The sequence below is a fragment of the Cheilinus undulatus genome, linkage group 15 (assembly GCF_018320785.1).
Source record: "Cheilinus undulatus linkage group 15, ASM1832078v1, whole genome shotgun sequence".
Classification (NCBI taxonomy): domain Eukaryota; kingdom Metazoa; phylum Chordata; class Actinopteri; order Labriformes; family Labridae; genus Cheilinus; species Cheilinus undulatus.
In genome coordinates, this window is record NC_054879.1 from 14,342,816 (window position 1) to 14,363,794 (window position 20,979).

General features: G+C 40.1%; 1 protein-coding gene across 1 annotated transcript in view; it reads left to right on the forward strand.

Annotated features, from left to right (window-relative positions):
• Window positions 1–20,979, forward strand: part of LOC121522618 (inactive dipeptidyl peptidase 10-like) — a 160,254-nt gene that overhangs the window by 101,702 nt on the left and 37,573 nt on the right. Inside the window, exons 2-5 of the mRNA XM_041807166.1 lie at window positions 859–970; window positions 4,092–4,187; window positions 8,956–9,050; window positions 11,321–11,395. Coding sequence (XP_041663100.1) covers window positions 859–970; window positions 4,092–4,187; window positions 8,956–9,050; window positions 11,321–11,395 — 378 coding nt within the window. The remainder of the gene's footprint in view (window positions 1–858; window positions 971–4,091; window positions 4,188–8,955; window positions 9,051–11,320; window positions 11,396–20,979) is intronic.

A 20,979-nucleotide genomic window follows, 5' to 3' on the forward strand; every position in this document is an offset into this window, starting at 1 on the left:
AGTTTCTGTTTCTGTGCATCTGCTGAACTCTGTAGGTATCTCAAGATTCTCCCCTTTTAACACTCTATAACAAGACCAAGTTTACTGAATATTACACTCCTTCAATAACTGTGTTAAGCCCCTCAAAGGGCCAGGATACCAGCTTGTGCAGGAGAGAGGGTTAAGGTTATTTTGTCTTCTCAGGGCCTGTAGTAGTCCGTGATGCAAAAAAAAAAGTAACTGGTAACAAGTAATCTGTGACTTGTGACACCGAAAAGGCAAAGTTAATTTGGCCATTTTGATTTTCTTTTTTATCTGTATCAAATTCTTTTTCCACCCTGCATGTTAAGACATATTTGACCTACAGGTCATCCTGCTGACATATGCAAATCTAATTTTAACAATCTCAAAGCAGACAGAGTCTTGACCCTCAGTCCTGTAGACCTCCTGTTGAACATCCAGCCAGATGAAAGGAGAAAAGAGTCTTGAGCAGTCTTGTTCTGAGTTGAGAATTGCTTCATATTGTTGCATTGAACTAAAAAAAAACAAAAAAAACAATTGCAATTACAAAATAAAACACTGACAGCCCTAGTTCCTGTACATTTTTATTATTAGTGTGCACTAAAACTTACCCCAAACTGAATAAACTCTGCTTTTTTATCAAGTACATCAAATACAATTTTTAAAAGACTCCAATTGTTAGCTTTACTAATTTTTTATCTAATGAAAGTTCTGCTTCAGTCTAAATAGTGCTTGAGTGCTTCGTCATGCTCAAGGACTTTTTTCCTTTGTAAATAACCCGTTCACCACACTTCACTGTGTTTTATTTTGTTTTAATTCATGCTTTATTTTGACATGTTTCATTCCTCTTGTTTTCAGGACCTCGGAGCGATTGCAGCTGATAAAAACTGGAAAGGCATCGGCATCTCCCTGCTGGTTATTTTGGTGGTGCTCTCTCTCATCGGCCTGTCCATTGTTCTGCTGTCTAAAGGTGAGACTCCCTGCAGGTGCATCAGATATGAGCACACATGATAGAAAAATGGACTTTATCAGTGTGTCTGACTTGTTTTTGCTGTGTTCAGCTTACATTTGTCTATATTACATCAATATCCTTTCACAGTAGGATATGTTTGCTGCAAACTCTCTGGTTTGTTTTGCCTTCATTTGCATTTTTATTAATTCAGAACAGCAGTGAAAGTACACAGCAGGTAACCAGAGACAGTCTGAGATGAATCTCACATACACAAACAGATCTCTAATTGTTTACACGGTGAAAATGAGGATAGGGTGATGAAGAGTGCAGCTGATGTGTTAAACAACATCTGGACGAAATTTAATCCTGAAATTGTCAGTTAATAAACAGGTACAGCTTTATCTGCATGTATTAGGACACTTTTTCTTCAGATGACTTTCATAATGTTACTTTAGATCCATGTAAAGCTACATCAGAAATTAATCTGTAAGGCCCTGTTTACACGACCACGTTTTCAGGTGAAAACGCAAAACTTTTGTTGCATTTTGGCTTTCTGTCCACACAGGGGGTGGCTGAAAATGGAACAATTTGGAAGAGTTTTCAAAACATCCCTGTCTCCATGTAGACAGGACACTTTCTGAAAACGCACATGGGCACTACAGTTGAAGTCGACTGCCATGTGCAAGCGTCAGCCATCTCGTGTAGTTGCATGCAATTCAGCTTACCAAGTCACAGACAGCTAACCCTGCAAAGCAAATGTATACGCCCGTTTCCTTGTTTTTCACTGGCGAATCCATCTTGCAAAGCTCCCATCTGAACCGTTTGGGCCCAGTTAGAAAGTGACAGAACCAATCAGCAATGAGGGGCAGTACTTTCAGACGCAGCAGAGTCATGGCGTAAACAAGCAGCAGCAAGAGCTGGTGCAGATTAGTGTGGATGCTGCTAAAGCACTAGTTTTATTAGAACTTGACAACATTTCTTCGTTAAAAGAAGAACAAAGAACAGCAGTGAGTTGTTTTCTTTTCAAAAAAGACAAAAGTTGCGCACTTACATGTCTATAGTCGCCATGTTTCGCGTTATACCTCAGTAGCTGCGTACGCGCAGCTTGATAGCGGCTACGTCACGTGTTTTGTTGCTTTGATTGGCCTGTAGAGATGTGACAGACATAGCGTTTATCCAATCACCCTCCAAGTCTCCAAGTATCAATATTTTTGTTTTGAGGGCTGTCAATGCCATTTGATCCTTCACTAAGCCCCCCCTTAAATGGCCACTGTCCAATCCTAGGTTAGCAACTGTAACTATGCACGAGAGGCCTGACAAGCTTTCAGTAGACACTAGTGTTTTGAAGCGGTGATCTTATGGGACCTTTAAATCTTTACAGTGAGGTGTTGACTTTATATATTTACAATGCCGAAAAGACTAAAAAGAAACAGCCAAAAAGAACAGTGTGGAAGACTGAGACCCCATGAACAGAGGTAGCAATTTAGTTTAGTTAGCAAATGACACCTATATGAAAAGCTCACTCATTATTAGCTTAAATATAATTAGATCTTAAGTTGCTCTGATCAGTGTTGTTTCACTTTGTTTGTCCCCATGGGTCACAGACTGTAAAACCCAAGCCTGATCGTGAACCTGAGCTGTTAGCCTCACTTTAGCCTGATAGCTATACAACAGCAACATAACCTACTCAATATAAAAACACCAACAAACTATTACAACAAACAGCTAACCAGCAGTCAGTTCTCATCAGACACCACATTAGAACTCAGCATTTCAGTAAAACTGGGGTCTTACTGACTTATTCTTCATAAGCTGAAGAACTCAACTGTAGCTGCTGACCACTTAAAACTATAAAATCCAGCAACAGTGGTTTATGTGGAGAAGAGAAGGATAAACACCACTGTGAATAGTTCAGTACTGTCCTCTGGTCAATGGATCGGCTGAAGCAAAGTTTAGTTCATGGTTGCTGCTTCGTGATTGTGTTGCTAATCTGTCAGCAGTCCTTTAGGTTTTAGCTTCATTATAGCCATCATCAGTGTTAGATTTAAAATCCATCCATGTCAGTAGTTTCACCTGATCTTTTTTATGATGTCCTCAGTCTCATGAATATTCAGTGCCTTAATTATCCATATGCTAGCTTATGTGTTAGTCTTTAGGTATTTGGCCAAAAGCTAACATATCTGCTCTCAATCCGTCAACAAATGATACCTTGATATTTTTGAACACTTTTCGTTTCAAATTTGATAGTATTTCCTTCAGAACACTCCTTCAGAAAAGGTGTTAGCTCCCCCTTGGAGCTAACATCTTTACCTGCTGAAGTCTACCCAGTCGTCTCTCTCCCCAGCAACATTCCCCAGATCTTCTGAGGCATTCCCAGGCCAGATGAGATAATCCAGCCAGCCCTAGGTCTACCCAGAGGTCTCTTTCCAGGTGGATATGCCCCTCCACAAGGAGGCAACCAGGAGTCATCCTGACCAGATGCCTAAACTACCTCAGCTGCCTCCCTACCTTGAGTAATCCACCATATTCCAGCAGAGAACTGGGGCCACGGACTTGAAGGGGCTGATCCTCACCCTGACCACTTTGCACTCAGCCACAAACCGTCCCAGTGCCTGCTGCAGGCCCCTGTCTGAAGAAGCCAACAGAACCACACCATCCGAGAAAAGCAGAGATGAAATTCTGAGGTTCCCGAAGCAAAAGTCCTCTTTCCCCTGGCTGCGCCTCGAGATCCTGTTCAGGAAGACCACAAACAGAATCACGGCCAAGGGGCAGCCCTGGCGGAGGCCAGCAATCACCAGGAATGTGTTTGACTTTGTGCCCATGATGAGATTAGAGCTCTCACTTTGGTCATATATGAATGCCACAGAGGCCCTGGGACTCCATATTTCCACAGTACCCCCCACATATCTCCTGGGACACAGTTGTAAGCCCTCTCCAAATCCACAAAACATATACAGACTGGATGTGCAAACTCCCATGCTCCCTCAAGGAGCCCTGCAAGGGTAAAGAGCTGGTCCACCGTCTCATAGCCAGAATGATAAAAACATAACTTTATCAGTTTGATAAAAAGCTGCTGTTCCGTTTAAGCTGGGTTTTAATTTAATGACATGTGCATGGTGTTTTCTTTTTTCTCCTGCAGATGACAGTGGAAAACTCTTGGGTTCACAGTTGACTCTTGATGATCTTTTCCATAGAAACTTCCAGATTCATGATCCTGATGCCAGGTGGATCAACGGTAAGAAGGTTTTGTTAGAAAATGTTAAAAAACCCAACAATAAAATAGTTCTGAGACAATACGCAAGGCTATCTTTTTGCTTTTATCATTATACTATGTTATTGGACTATTCTGCAAAATTCCAGATTACATTCAATTGGACATTTGCAGATTATTTAAAAAAAATGCCCATGAACACTGCCCTGACCTAGAACAGTCTGGAAAGACTGCCATTGAATATACTGTATACTATTGATAAGAAGGTTGGCTAGACTTTCAAGACTTTGAAAATGTGTGCGACCACAAGGCACTCATTGCAAAAGTAAATTGATCACCAGTCAGATCATCTAGGCATGTAAGTCTCTTCATAAAACTGATAAGAAGTCAGTCAAGGGTAACTCTGAAATCTGGCTGTGTTTGATGAGTCATTGCTGGATCTTTTGGATCACACAGATACAGAAAGGTCAAACTTGTTCAGCTCTAAAGCACAAATTAATCCTACTGTATCACCAGGGTTTTGACAGGGCTATTGTTCAATGCTATGACTCAGCAGCATTTGGACATCGGTACACAGGTGCTGACATTCTAACCTCCAGACCTCACAGCTCTCAGTGGGTGGTATGTTTAAAAATATGACTGCTTATTTTCCACAGCATATTCATAACTAAACTTCAAAAATTAGGAAGGAATTTTTTTTGAGTTGTGTTGAACCAAATCTGACAGTTTTTATATTTATTTGACATTTGAAATTTTCATTGGATTTTGAATTCATTCATGTATTTGTAACTCAGACATGAGTAATTTTGTGTACTCAATGTCAATACTGTTGAGGATTTTTTTTTTTTTTTGACTCATTATGTCATAATTATTTACTCTAAAGCGGGGGTTCCCAACCTGGGGTCTTGGCACCCCTGGAGTGGTGCCAAAGATCTTAAAAGGGGCGTGGGACCCTGCCTGTTCTGACACTGTCAAAAGTATATGACACGCATATATTTTTGGCTGACCGCTGAGGTCAGCCCTACAGATGGTCTGTATACTGATTGACTGACTAACTGAATGAGTGAGTGATGCTTATTTTAGAGCCCTACCATACAGAGTTGGGTTTGCTTCGACTGAATGCTGGCAGTACTGGCTGCCTCCACTGTGTCAACTAGAGCCATACATACAGAGTTGCGTTATGGCCGGGGATTATTTCTGCTGAAAGCCCTCTAATGGCTGCCTTCACTGCTGTAAATACTGCAGATACGGCTTTAGCATGGCTTCTGTTTAACCCCAACTGGGCCACGTTTCTGTATGATAAAGAATTAAAAAAAAAACATATAAGCTTTTCATGTTGGGAAAGATGTTTCACTCTTCTGCTGACCTGCTTTGGCATGATTATGTGATAGTTGAGGGGGAAAAGGTAACTTCTTGTGTGAATGCTTGTGTATGCTGGCTGCTGGCTATAGCGATTAGCTCTGAATTGGTCACAGCAACACTTTAGTCAAACTGACATTTTCTTTTTTGCTCTCCTGCCAAACCGCGTTAGCGTGAGTGTGTGATAGTTAAGGGGAAAAGGGTTTCTTGTGCTTGTATGCAACAGCTGCTAGCCGAACGTTAGCTCGGCCAGACCAACACATTTCTTCAGTACAGTTAGCGCTGAGAGCAACACAGAAAGCTTTCTGTGACAGAAGACGTTGTTGTCGCTATTCTGCCGCCCTGCTGTTTCATGATTATGTAATAGATAATGGTTAGTTGTATACAGCTAATGAGTTGTTGTGTCCCAGATAATGACTCTAGCAGGCCTGTCATTATCTGGGACTGAGCTGCAGCAGCGCTTTTGTCTGAACTTATCCAAACAAGCGCAGAGAGCAACACTGAACACTTGCCGTGACAGAAAATAATGTTCTTGCTCTACTCCTGGTCCGTTTCATCATGGCTTTCAGATCATGGTGGTGGGCTTGTCCATATTGTCCAAGCTGTTAGCTTGGATGTTGCAGTAGGACTGCTGCAGTTTACTCCAAACTGGACAGCTCTTCTTGTTAAAACCAGAGCAGAGAGCCACACCGACAGGCTGTCTTGTGCAGAGGAGAGGTTTTTGCCCTTTTCTTGTAGTGTTGTCTTCACTTTGTGCACTAATAACAAAGAATACTGAGATCGAATATTCCTCTCTGTTCTCTAACTGCACCTGAGTCGATATGTGATATACCACACTGTGAGCACACTGTAGTCCTTCCTTAGTTGTGTCAGAGTCCATCCAGCACCATGAAGTGCTTTAATGCTCTCAACGTTTTACCATTTTGATCAGGAAATTGAAATTGAATTCACATTTTTTTATACCCAAATTTGAGCCGCCTGACTAGGTTTGTTTATGAGATCAGAAATTACAAAGCATTCAACCACTAAAACAAGTTTTTCTGCTTACTAATGTAATTAAATAACTATAATTTGACGTAATCAAGAAATAATAATGTGCTTTACTATTTTTTCTGTTTTCTTGTTAAGCAGTAAATTTGAAAATTCATGGAAAACAGTAATTACAATCTTTTAGCATTGATATATCATTGTGGTTAAAAAGTTTATACATTCTGATGTATTTACCATTAGAGAAACATAAAAAATGAGTTTGGTAGTTACCAATACGGAGGCATAAACCTTACATTGTGTGGTGGTCTAATAAATTTGTTAAGCACTGTACATATGCAGTTGTTGCTGCCACATAACCAGCAACTTTTTGATGATGGTAATTAAAGCTACTTTTTATTTTCCTGGGATGCAGTTCAGTAGTGATCATCATTTTGGGTTTAATTCATCCTATGCAAGAGGAGTTAACCTATACCCTCTTATTTTTCCATAATGAAGAGTCCAGTCAACAGTGTGAACCATTTCTTCTTCTCCCACAGATATCACACTCTAACATGTTTTGTGTTTTATCCTCTCCTCAACAAGGAGAGGAGAAAGCAGAACTGTGTCATTTATCAGCCTGTAACAGTGTCAATAGTTGTCTTAACAGGGGATTGCCTTTAATTTCTTGGCCTTTATGAATCATTGGTGAGTCACTGGGACATTTTTAATCACAGCTGAGATTGCTCCACACCTTTTTCCCCGGAGCATTTTTTGATGGAACTGTTTTCAACTCAGGAGGACTGTGCCCCATTTTTTCAATTATTTTCTCTGTGAAATTTTTTTATATCAGCATTGATTTGATACATGAACTGCATATAAAGGATTTGAAAGGACTGTGGTAAAAAGCCATTTCCATTTTTCAGCTTTTGAACGCATACAGTCCATGTCGATTTATTTTCCTCTCATTATCCTCTAAAATGTTGCGAGTGTAGTCGTGTCCGTAGCCTGTCCCTCCTGAAATTGGTGCCTCAAGGCTTAATCTCTGACATTTATATGATTTCAACCTGTCAGATAGATTAATATAATTCAGGCCTCTCTGGACTGAAATGCTGATTAGGGATTAAATCTGAATTGTTCTAAGTGGGTCAGTGTTTATTTGGCTGGAAGTCAAGTCCAAGTGGTCTTTGACAGACCTTCATAAAAGAGCCCATGTCTTTGTTGTTGATGTTGTAGCTTCTTCTGGAGGGAGTCATTGTCATCTGTTTAGCTTGGTTTAGCTTGTCATGGTTGCAATGGTCTAATGACACATATTTGCTCTATTTAACTGGTTATCAGCAGTGTTTGTCTTACTGAAGTAGGCTGCAACAGTGCCAATACCAGTCTGTAACCACATTTTATATTTGCTAGGTTTAATAAGGTGTTCTGTGAGTGCATTTTTACTGTACACAGTAAGAGAGACATTGAGAGTGTGTGCAAAACACAGCATATTCATTACCTGGTACTTTCTGAATGAACTGGGTTTCGATTCTCGTTCCCTCCAACTTCATGTTTAGGAGTGAGCAGTCCTACATGCTCACTGCCCAAGGAGCCCGCTCCTCCTCCCCATGTCAGAGCTGCTGTCAAATATTTACAGTCTGCTGTGTGCTGGGATAGTTTTCAGCTTACATAGCTCTGTTAGTTGCATAAACTATGTACATAAAGTAGCCACATTAACTCACATATCTAAAGCTCATGAAGCCCATATATATCTTTACTAACAAAGCTGCAAAGCTAATGTTAGCTACATAAGCTACGTAGACAACATTGCTTACATTTCTAAAAGCTCAAGCTCGTGAAGCCCATAGATATCTATAATAACAAAGCTGCCAAGATAACATTAGCTACATAAGCTATGTGGGTAACTAATAGAGCGCAAACTCATGAAGCTCATAAATAGCTATACTAAAACAGCTACAAAGCTAAAATTAGCTACGTAAGCTACACAACTATGTTAGCTATAGCTATGTTTGCTAAAACTCACACTGCTGTAGCTAACGGCTAAAGTTAACTGCAACAAACTTTGATTATGAAAAAAGCTGAATTTTTAAAAATGTGTTGTTATTGTAAGAGTCCATTTCTTTTCCAGTATCCAAACTTGTATTTGGATTCCAGCCAAATTATGACATCTATTATACAAAAGAAGCAACAAAGCTCATACAAGCATGTATTTTTTATTTAGAAAGTCTAATTTTTTTTGTGAAAAACCATGTTTATATTTTTTGCTATAATAGCTAATGATCATGAATTATGAAAAAAAAAAAAAAAAGCATTGGGTTATTGTCAAATTATCGGCTGGGGCCCCTTAATCCTCCTTATGGTCTAGTCTTTGGTTCTTTTATTTCAGCTGAAGGAAACATCCAAAACCTTAAAAATGGCACTGAATAAAATGACATGCAGTGATTTTGAAATGTCTTGTCTGTCTTAGATGAAGAAATCATTTACCGCAGCTGGGATGGAGACGTTCTGAAAGCAAACATTCACAACAACGAGACACAACTGCTGCTGAAAAACACAACATTCGTAAGTGATGATGTCTGCCTTTCTTAACCTTTGGGGGACTTGATCAGTAATTGTTTTGTACCACAATACTCTATGTAGTTCTTATACAGTGCATTCAGAAATATTCAGACACTCTTTCCTCTTTCCTTTTTCCATTTTGTAGCCTGATGCTACATTCAATTACAATTATTTTTTATGCTCATTAATCTACACTCTACCCATCAGGACAAAGTGAAAAGATATATTTTTTTTAATTTATTAAAAATTTAAAATTGAAAAAACATATTGATTTAAGTATTCAGACCTTTGCAAAAACACTTGAAATGAAGTTCAAGTTCCTCCCATTTCTCTGGATCTTTGCTGTGGTGTTTCTACACCTTGATTAGAGTCCACCTGTGGTAAATTAAATTGATTGGACATGATTTGAAAAAAAAAGCACCTCTCTATAGAAGGCCTCACAGCTGAGAATACATACCAGAGCAAAAACCAAGCCATGAGTGCAAAGGAACTGCCTGCAGAGCTCAGAGATGGGATTGTTGCAAGGCACAGATCTGGGGAAGACTATGACACAAATTCTGCTGCTCTGAAGGTTCCCAAAAGCACAGTGGCCTCCATTATTCTCAAATGGAAAAAGTTCGGCACAACCAGGACTCTTCCAAGAACTGGTCACCCAGCCAGCAATCGGAGGAAAATGGTCTAAGAGAGGTGACCAAGAAGCTGATGGTCACTCTGACTGAGCTCCAGAGATCCTCTGTGGAGATGGGACAAGGTTCCAGAAGAACAACCATCACTGCAGCCCTTGACTGATCTGGGCTTTATGGCAGAGTGGCTAGACAGGAGCCTCTCCTCAGTGCAAAACACATGAAAGCCTACTTGGAGTTTGCAAGAAAACACCTGAAGGACTCTTGGACTTTAGAGGCTCTGCTCAGATGAAACCAAGATTGAACTGTTTGGCCTCAATTCTAAACACTATATCTGGAGGAAAGTAGACACCGCTCATCACCTGCTCAGTACCATCCCAACAGCGACGCATGGTTGTGGCAGCATCAAGCTGTGGGGGTGTTTTTCAGCAGTAGGGACTGGGAGATTGCTCTGGGTTAAGGGAAAGCTGAATGGAGCAAAGTAAAGAGATATCCTCAAAGAACCTGTTCTGTAACACCCATGACCTCAAACTGGGCCTAACCCGCAATTTCCACATAGGATGACTGCACCGGGCACTGAAACGCTGCAGGTTTGCTCCGACCGAGGGAGAGTGACCTCACCCACTGGAAGCAGGTCTAGAGCGCTGCAGTGCACTGCACTGCAGCGCGCAGCCCTGATCAGCAGGCAGATATCATGGGAGAACTGCGAGTTCACGCAGGAATAGTATGTCAACAGCGGATGATTTTACCTTTCGGGGTTAGCCTATCATCCTTTCTGGTATAAGTCCATGTTCTTATTACTTCTGCCATTGGGTGAGTACATTAGGAAGTTAAAAGGTTAATGTTTGCTGAAAGGATCTGTGGTTTTAAGGAAAATTCTTTGCCTAAATATCCTCAAAAGTTAACTTTTCCTCATCAGTGGTGCCGTTGCTGCTCTGTGACCCACTGACCTCTCGGTGACCCTTTGCTCTCACTGCAGGATGAAATGTAATGTTCATATCATGATGATTTGCGACCAGGAGTCTGTGCATTGTTTTATTTTGAAAGAACTGGATATTCGACGAGACTTCCTTTTTGGTGCTCTCTGACTGACGGATATTGACGCGGTTTTGCAGCAGCTGGCGCTGAAAATAGACTTGCAGCGTATCTCTAACAAAGCGGAGCGAAGTGGCACTTCAGGCATGCGCCGCTGCCTGACTAGAGCCCCGGCTGTGGAAATGCTCTGATAGACTAGAGAGGGAGCCATTTGCTCCGCAGTACGATTCGCTGGTGGATTACAGCGGGGTCGCTCTATGTGGAAATTGGAGATAAGGATCACCATCAGGCTGCAGCATACAAAACTGAAATAAGTGACAGGGGTCTGAAAACTTTCTGAATGCACTGTAATGATTATGTCAGTGTTTTGTAAATCACGGCATTTTAGAAAGTATTGCATGGAGTTATATTTCATCTTTATTCATCTTATCACAATGATATTTTGGCTGATATGATTTCATTGTCTGGTCCTTTTCTGAGCCTCATGAAATCCTGTATCATTTGTTTTCCACATGTTCCTGTTAGATATTCCAGGTTAACCCAGCTGAGAGAATAAAGCGATTGATTGAGAAATTAAAGAAAAAGCTCTAACCGCATCTCTGTTTCTTCCCACAGGCAACTTTTAAGGCCTCAAAGTTTGCAGTTTCTCCTGATCTGAACTTTGTTCTTCTGGGATACGATGTCAAGCAGGTGAGGACCTCTTAATATTCTGGTTGCATATTCTGACACTGGTGTCAAGCTCAGGGCTGCTGCTGTGGAAAGTTTACAGTTCATGAGCTAAAAATGGAAATGTGACCGGCATGGAGATATCGTATCTGTCTGTTCAGAGTCTGAGAGCTACATCCAACATCGATTGAGCACAAGGGCAGCAAAATTTAAGAAATATGAGAGGGAAAGCTTTATCTATGTGAATAAAACTGAAACACGTACTACCACGTACCCTCAGGCTATTAAATTTACAAATATTAATGAGTCAAAACAAACTTTAAAATATGGAGAAAGACCTTGCACTTACACCTATGTTTCCCATAAATATTTCATGTTTTAAACTCTGGTTTTCAATGAGAAGGGTTGGTTTTTACCCTTCGATGGTATATGTTTTGTATCAGTGCATCGTGTTATAAGGACCTGGATTAGGTTACCACCATCATCCATAGGCCGGGGGCTGGCTTTAAGAAGGGGCTCCCTGTGACCAAAGATTTTCAGAGATCCTACTACCTAAATAGACCTGTATATTTGCTGGGTTTCTTACACTTTGCAACATTAAAGCCAACAACAAGACTCATCTTCTTATGCTTAATGTGTGTGGGCACAGTGGATGTTTCAGTCCATGGACAGACCATAATTATGCATCTTCTGCACATTTAAAACAACAGAACCCAAAGTAGGGTCATTTCTGCAGCCCAGAGCGGCAGCTGTTGAGAAACAAATGTTTACAAGAATAAGAAAAAATACCAAAGTCTCAGATTGCAGTCATAAAGTATTTACTGTGTCTGTGATGCTTCCTACAGCTCTGACTCCTGGCTGGACTGTTTCTAGAAGGACTGGGATTTGGGGTTTTGCTTAATAGATTCCACATGGCTGTTAACAAGTGTTAGATATTAATTATGAATATCTAAAATATGTAGTATCCTTGGGATGAGGTTTGGCATATTGTTCATGAAAATATCTATTAAAGATATCTTCTTCCACATAAAATACAACCCCAGTTCCAAAAAAGTTGGTACACTGTGTAAAATGTAAATTAAAACAGAATGCAAGGATTTTCACATCTCATAAACCTATATTTTATTCACAATAGAACATAAACAACATATCAGATGTTGAAACTGAGACATTTTACCATTTTGTGAAATATATTTACTCATGTTGAATTTGATTGCAGCAACACATCTCAAAAAGTTGGGACAGAGCCATGTTCCCCATTTTGTAGCATCCTCTCTTCTTTTAACAACAGTCTGTAAATAAAAGGTGGAAGTGAAGAGACTAGGCGCTGGAGTTTTTGGAGAGGAATGTTGTCACATTGTTGTCTGTTTCTCAACATCATGGATCTTCTTTATTGGATTATGCTGATTGAAATGTCTTCTGTTGGGGAAGGCACTAATGCATCCCCATACCATCAGAAACGCAGGCTTTTTGAACTGTGCACTGGTAACAAGCTGTATGGTCTCTCCTCTATAGTCCACAGGGCATAGGGCCTGTGGTTTCCATAAATTTTGATTTATCTGACCACAGAACAGTTTTCCATTCTGCCTCAGTCTACTTTAAAGGAGCTTTGGCCCAGAGTAGACTGCAACATTTCTAGATCATGCTCACTTATGGCTTCATATTAGCATCATACAGCTTTCAGGCCTGTTTTGTGCTTGACGCATCTGCAGAATCGTGAGTGTCTACACATCAAACAGGATGTAAAATCTTTGGAAATGCCCCTTTGCAAGGGTCCTGTGAGGGGGAATTTTCACCTGCGCACATCTAAGTTTTCTTTATAGATGTGACAGTGCCAGACGTAAAAATATACTACGGGTGTGATTTTTGAAGACACTACCCCCTAACTTTTGGGAAAATAATGGTTTGTGGTGAGGAGGAAACCACTGCTAGATATGAATGTTTCAGCATCACTATTCTGTGGCAGTTTGTGTCTGTGCAGCCGTCCACATAAAAAGTACAACCAAGCCTAAAGTGTTACTAATAAAAACAGCTGGAGGAACATTTGGTAACTAATCAGGTTAATTGGAAACCACATTAAAACAGGAATAATTCTGTACTGGAAACCACTGCATGGGCTCAGGAAAACTTACAGAAATCATTGTCTGTCAACACAGTGGGCTGTGCCATCCACAAATGCAAGTTCAAGCTGGATCATGCAAAGACAAAGCTGAAGAGGATCCAGAAACACCACTGTCTTCTCTGGGCCAAAGCTCATTTAAAATGGACTGAGGCAAAATGGAAAACTGTTCTGTGGTCAGATTAATCAAAATTTGAAATTCACTTTGGAAACCACAGATGCCAAGTCCTGGGGACAGAAGGGAGAGGGACCCTCCAGCTTGTTATCAGCACACAGTTCAAAAGCCTGCATCTCTGATGGTGTGGAGTTGCATTTGTGTCTATGGCTAGGGCAGCTTACACATCTGGAAAGACACTATTAATGCTGCAAGGTAGATACAGGTTTTAGAGCAGCATATGCTCCAATCTGGATGTCTCTTGCAGGGAAAGCCTTGACTATTTTAGTAAGACAATGTTAAACCACATACTGCATCCATCACAACAACATGGCTTCACAGTAGAAGAGTCCAGATGCTGAGCTGGCCTGTCTGCAGTCCAGATCTTTCACCAATAGCAAATATTTGGAGCATCATAAAAGGAAACATCTAGCAAAAAAGATACACTAGAATCCTACATCAGACAGGAATGGGACAACATTCCTCTCCCAGAACTCCATCACCTGGTCTCCTCACTCATTTACAGTCTGTTGTTAAAGGAAGAGGGGATACTGTACAACAGTAAACATGGCCCTGTACCAACTTTTTTGAGATGTGTTGCAGCCGTCAAATTCAAAATGAGCTCATATTTTTCATGAAATGGTAAAATGTCTGTTTCAACATCTGATATGTCATTTATGTTCTATTGTGAATAAGATATGGGAAAAATATGAGACTTTACAATCATTCTGGTTTTATTTACATTTTACACAGCACCCTAACTTTTTTTGGAATTGGGGTTGTACATGTTGTACCTTTAAAAGAACTGCTCTTTTGCTGTTTTTGTTTTGGTGTTTGGATCGTGACTGTGCCAGTGTTGGCGTTTTATGAAATCCCATTTTCTTCCCTCAGGTTGATGAAATGACCCCTTGTTTTATTATTTCCATCATCATTTCTAAGGAATCACATGTTGTTTGCAGTTTTACAGAATAGCAGATGGCTCATAATACTACAATACCCACAGGCATCTGTTGTCTTTGCTTTAAGCAATTCAGAGGCATGAATCCAAACACTTCACAGTTTCAGATGAAAACACAGCATGGAGCCGTGTCTGTCAATCTCAGCCAAAATTGACCCAGACTCCCAGAGTAAATGTAGAAAAGTAGCAGATTTAATTTGCTTGTTTTCCATAAAGGGACTCATGCAGTTTGGGAGTTTAAACGTCCCAGGAGAGTTCTGTGTGAACATGCTTGTGTCTTTTTATCTGAGGAGCTTTAAAACATGATTGTTCATCTTTTTTTTGTTGATTTAGTCTGAAACTTGATCACTAAATAGAAATGCTGAAACTATGAGGCACATTACACTATTGATGGGAAAGAGGTCTTTATTTTTAATAAAGGTCTGCAGGGGTCTGCAAGGTCTGCTGTAAAGGAATATTCCTCCATTTTTTTTTTTTTTCAAATGTCCACTCTGACTCAGGTATAAACTGATTTGATGTTAGAATGCAGGTCAATAGTCAAGGTCATTTGGCCTAATATTCATCTGTTGCTAGCAAATATGATATCTAAAAGATGTTTTGATGAATTTACTTTATAATTTGTGCTAATATCTACTCTGATTCAGGAACAAAGTGATTAGAATTTTTATATCATATTCAAAGGTAGAGGTACTTGGACCTCATGCTCACCCCTTGTTTTTGAATGTGATATTTCAAGAACAAAGATTTTCTCTAAATTTGTGCAAATGTCTTCTGACTAAAGCAAAACTGAACAGATTTTAGAGGTCAAAGGTCAAGTTGCAAAGCAGATGGATTGACCAGACTCCATATCAGGCAAATCCATCTTGCAAGGCTCCAATCTACAACATTTTGGCCCAACCTGAAAATGGTTCAGACCAATCAGTCTCATTTGAGGAGAAGCTACGGCTTGGGTTTAGTAGTACTGTAATCTAAGAGTAATGCCTGCCACCTGTGTAGCAGTTAGCTCAGATAGGGAACTATAGTAGTAGAACTGAATATAATTTATCTATGAAATAAAGAGCAAAAATCAGCACTGAAAGCTTTTCATAACGGCACGTTTTCACTCTTCCTCTTCGGCATGAGTTAGCGACTGATGTGGTGGGATTAAGCTGTACTGTAAACTGGGGTATCCAATGGCTGCTGCCAGGGTAGCAATTAGGTTGGATGTAGCTGTTGAAAAGTAGCAGTGTAATCAGACCTTGACTGCATTTCTTTTTTACAACAAAAACAAAGAGCAACACCGAAAGATTATCTTGGAAGAGAAGATGATTTTGCAAATCTCAAAATAGTCTTCAGCATGAATTTTGGCCATATGCTCCCCTGTTCATAAACCATTGCAGCACTAGCTTGTGCAGCTCAGGTTAGTACTGGAGTTGCACATTCACCTGCTGAGAGTCCCTATTTCACAGCTGGATTAACCATTCAACTCTAAGAAGATTAACAAACAACTCTTTCTCTCTCTTTTTCCACAATCAATAATCAAATAATAACTTATGCTTATCCTCAAAAAGAGAACATTTTACTACATAGAAGTTAAGAATATTCTTCTTGTTATTGATTTATGGGTCTTTAGGACAGCAGAAAATAACACAATCCTGTTTTTGGAGTAGGCAATAAGAACTTTACTAGCACCAGTTGTTAGTAAGGAAAGACAACATTAAGCATTTTATTTAGAAAAGTCTGGAACTTATTTGTTTATAAGAAAGAGGAAAGGGTTTAAACTGTTGTTATTAGTAGGCTTAGACAAAGCTGTAATCCTTACGCTGTGCCTGGTCCTGCCTGATTTCACTTGTCAGTGTGAGAACTCAGGTTGTCCGCATGCGACTGTGGGACCGTAGTATGAGCATATAAATCTTGTGGTTTTTTTTCATGTGTCATAAACATTTCAGTTGCACAGTGAATGCTGAGATTAGAGCACCACTGCCACCATTAGACTACAACGTTTGAAGACCACTGTTCAGCAATCTTCTGATGATATTTGTATTTAAAAATGGACATTTAGAGCTGCTTTTTGTAGCTTTTGCATCTTTGTGGCACCGTACAGTGAGTCAAACAAAGAAGAAACAAACATTCAACATGTGGTTGTTACATGAAGAGCTGTTCAAAGCTATTCTGGATGAATTTAAATATGAAGCAGCCTCTTAATTTAGAACAAGCACATTGTGAATTGATGCTAACAACAGAGCTCAACAAAGCTGACTCTACCTCAAACCAAGTAAGCTGATGTGAAGTTTAAATTCTTAGGGACTGTGCTTCTAAGGATTTTCTTTCATACATTTGCAGAGTATATTTCTTTGATTTTTGAAAGAGAAGAATCTCCAAAATATGACAAAATGCCTTGTGTTTTTTGAGAATCATTGTAAAAGATTTGGTGAGAAGTGAAAGCAGATTGTTTAAAGCTGAAGTGTAGATTGATGAGAATCTCTTTGTCACTGAAAAGCATCAGATGTTTCAAACCCAGACAGGAGAAATGTTCATCTTTTCTGTGGTTTCATTCATCACAAAGACAAAAAAAAACAACACAACACATGCTCAATAGAGAGTGCAGGGCTTAGCTATTTTGGTTTTACATTTTTTAATCAGCAACACAAAAACAAAACATCCTGTGTCTCACACTTGAAATGTTTTCACTTTTTATGTTGAACAGAACACTTCATTGATTTTCTGTTATAACAGTGAATCAAGTGGAAACCTTCAGTGTTGCAAAGTGACGCTGATGTGGAAGTTTTAACTAGAAGCCAGCTGCAGAGGCACTAGAAGTCACAAATACCCCACACAGGAAAATGCAGAAATAAACTCTGTCTTCTATCAGGTTCACTCTTTTAAGAGAGGCAAGTGTGAGGACATTTGAAAGGCTGGGACAATGCAGTTTGGCTAAAATCCTGATCCTGCCTTAAAGGGACAATTTGGTGCTTCTAAAGATGGCTTGTAGGCACTCATGGCATTAGCCATTGTGCTTTACACTCCGGGGGAAACAAGGCTATACTTGAGCAGTGTTGGGGTAGTTACTCAAAAAAGTAAACCATTACACATTTCTAAAAAATGTAATGTAACATTACTAAGTGACTCATTGCAAAAAGTAACTAGTTACACTGCTAGTTACATTACTTTTGCATGACGCTGTCACCTGAGATCTTCTGTAACTTAACTGCCAATAAAATGCTAAACCTTACATATTCTCACATTGATGTAATGTAATTTTAAGGCGCTATATCATGCAGCAAAAGGCATAGGGATACATGAGTGATGTCAACACAAGAAGTGATGTTACGAGACAGGACTTAGTGCAGGAGTTGATCTCTGCAGCTGTGCCAGAAAAAAAAAAAAAAAAAAAGTTTATTGACGTTTTGTATATTTTATCTGTAAAACATGCAGCTTTCTAAATTCACTTACAGCTTTATTTCTAAAGACATTTATTATAAATGTGCATCATGTCGTGTGTCTACGGTGCAGCACATATGGGTGCTTTCATGTCTTGGAAACAAAGGTAAGGACACCGTCTTGACATAGTGACACCTGAGGCAGGAGTTTAAAAAAAATCTGCTCTAGAAAATAAAATACAAAATGTATCTAAATTAATTAGCTCCTCACTGTTTGCCACATGGAGAAACAAACATGCTGCCACTGATCCATTCTTTTGACATTTCTTTTTGTTTTCTTGTTCTAAAAGAAAGTAAGACAAAAAGTCTTGAGCCACAAACTTTTAGATAAAGTATTTCTCTGCTGCAGCCCCATGCACGCCACTTTGACATGTGCAGAAGTCCAAACTTTGACAGACTGCCCTGCAGAGTTTTGTCTGCTAAGCTGTGACTGGACAATCACAGTTCAGAGACAAGCTTTAGAAGACTGTCATTGTGAAATCTCAGTGAAGGCCCAGCCGAGGATCAGCACTCCAACCCGCCGACAGTCCCAGCATGTCTGCCTCTGAAATGGCAATATCACAAAACAAACAGTGGGCTTTGTGCTGCGGCCAGCCGCTCCAGGTTTGCTTCACCGTTTAACATTGTGTTTGCTGAGTGTTGACAATGGAACGGAGGATTTCGCTCGCACACCATTATCAGAACCATCAGGCTTGTGTTGGCTGGAGCTCAGCTGTGAAAGCACTTTGCATTTTCAACATTTCAGCTTTTTCTGTTGTTGGGAGCATATTTAAATTCATTGGGGGAAGAGCGCCTTTCTTTGTCCTTTTTCTCGGGCAGATATAATTTAAATTACTGCAATGAATAAAACACAGTATTTTGTATTTCCGGCCAAAGACTGCAGGGGAGCGAGACAGAAGCTTCAGCTGCTCATGTAAAATGCATCCATGTATACAAAGGCACTGCCAGCATATCTTAGCTAGCAGGAGGACTCAGCATCCTCTGTCCCTGTAGCACTCACCGATCATTGCTGGATTTGATTACATTTAACATCACACAGAAAAACATGGAGGAAATTAACATTCAGCTTTAAAGACTTTTGTTGCATTGGATAACTTATTTGCACTAAATGTGAACATTTCAGCTGTCTTTTTAATACAATGCTCAGTATGCTGTGTGCTCAGGCTACTCGATCGTACCACATCTAGAGCAGGGGTTCAAACTCATTTTGGGTTGGAGGGCAGATTTGCTCCAATGGGACGTCCTGTGGCCAGATTACTTTTTAGCAACATAAATACAGCCAAAGACCAATATATCTGCTGCAGGAATATTTATGAATATGAATTATGATTAATATTTAAGGAGTGCTGCATGTTTACACACAAAATATTGATTAGCGAAGCTCAAGACAGAGGATTTACCAGCAAGAAATCTGAACAAGCCAGACAAAAATATGCTGACCTAGTATATGACTTTTTTAAAAATATTATTTTAATAGGTTTCTTTTTTTGTCTTTGGGGGGGGGGGGGGGGGGGGGGTGTGGTTTAGGGAGCTCAGAATTCAATTTCTGGTGTTTGCAGATGATGTGGTTCTGTTGGCTTCCATAGCAGGGACGTCCAGCAGGCTCTGGGATGGTTTTTGCCTGAGTGCGAAGCCTGCATCAGGCACTGACCTGTACTGTTGTGGTGAGGAGGAAGCTGAGCCAGGAGACAATGCTGTTGATTTACTGGTTGATTTTTGGTCCAACTCTCACCTATGGTCATGATCTCTGGGTAATGACAGGTGGTCAAAATGAGATTCCTCAGCAGGGTGTCTGGGCTTAGAGATAGGGGGAGGAGCTCGGACATCTGGAGGGAGCTTGAAGTAGAGCTTGCCTTTGGAGGTCTTCCAGGCACATCCAACTGGGAGTAGACCCCAGGGCAGACCCAGGACTCACTGGAGGGATTACATATCCAGCCTGGAAGGACCTCGGAATCCGTCAGGTGGAACTTGGAAACGTTAGTTAGAGAGGGATGTCTGGGTTGACTCTGGACAAGTGGAAGAAGATGGACGGATGGATGGATGTTTTAAGCATTTAATGATCATGGATTTATAAGCACTTTGTTGTCCTCAATACCCAACTGACAGTGGGATTATTTCATCCAACCGTGATTTATCCCACACTGGTGTACTACATGCAACTCATAGAGCTCCAACCCTTCTCCTGCTAAATGAAAACTTGACTTTAAACATGTATGAGCCCTGACAGTTGTTATTTTGCATGTAAATTCGATCTGAATCCCCCTTACGTCTGATACTTACCGAACTGGATCAAAACAAAGATTTTGATGCTGTATTTCAGTACAGCTCCACTCAAACACAACCCCCCACCAGTCCAAATGAAAGGCACATAATATCTTGGCCTTAACGTTTTTCATGTATACTATACTGACTTCCTTAATCATATATACTCCTTTTATTTCAGTAGAGCATTAATGTAGTTTAGTAATTTCACTGCAGAGTAACGTCTCTGCTATGTTCGTGTGCATCTTTGTTTTTTTTACTTTAAGAGTTGTCTAAGCCTCAGGAAATGAATTTTGGCTAAGTCCCTGTTTATTATTCTTATTCTCCAACTGGCCTCTTTTAAAGGTATTTCTCTAAAAAGTTGTCAGGCTCACCAAAACTGGAATATAGAAGATTGGAAAAATGTTGCCTGGTCTGATTTCAGTATCAATTTCAGCTGCGACATTCAGATTTTAGTGTTAGAATTTGGCGTAAACAACTATAAAGCATGGATCCATTGTACCTTGTATCAACGGTTAGTCTGGCAGTGGTTTTATTGTGTGGGGGTTATTTTCTTCACCCATTTTGAGCCCCTTACACAGTAAAATTAGGAGTGTAAACACCTAAAGAGACAATCTTAACACAGTGTCACGTCGTGTTGATTTTTCAGTCAGTTCAACTCTGGTAAGAGTTGATTCTTAACACTGTGCTGTATTG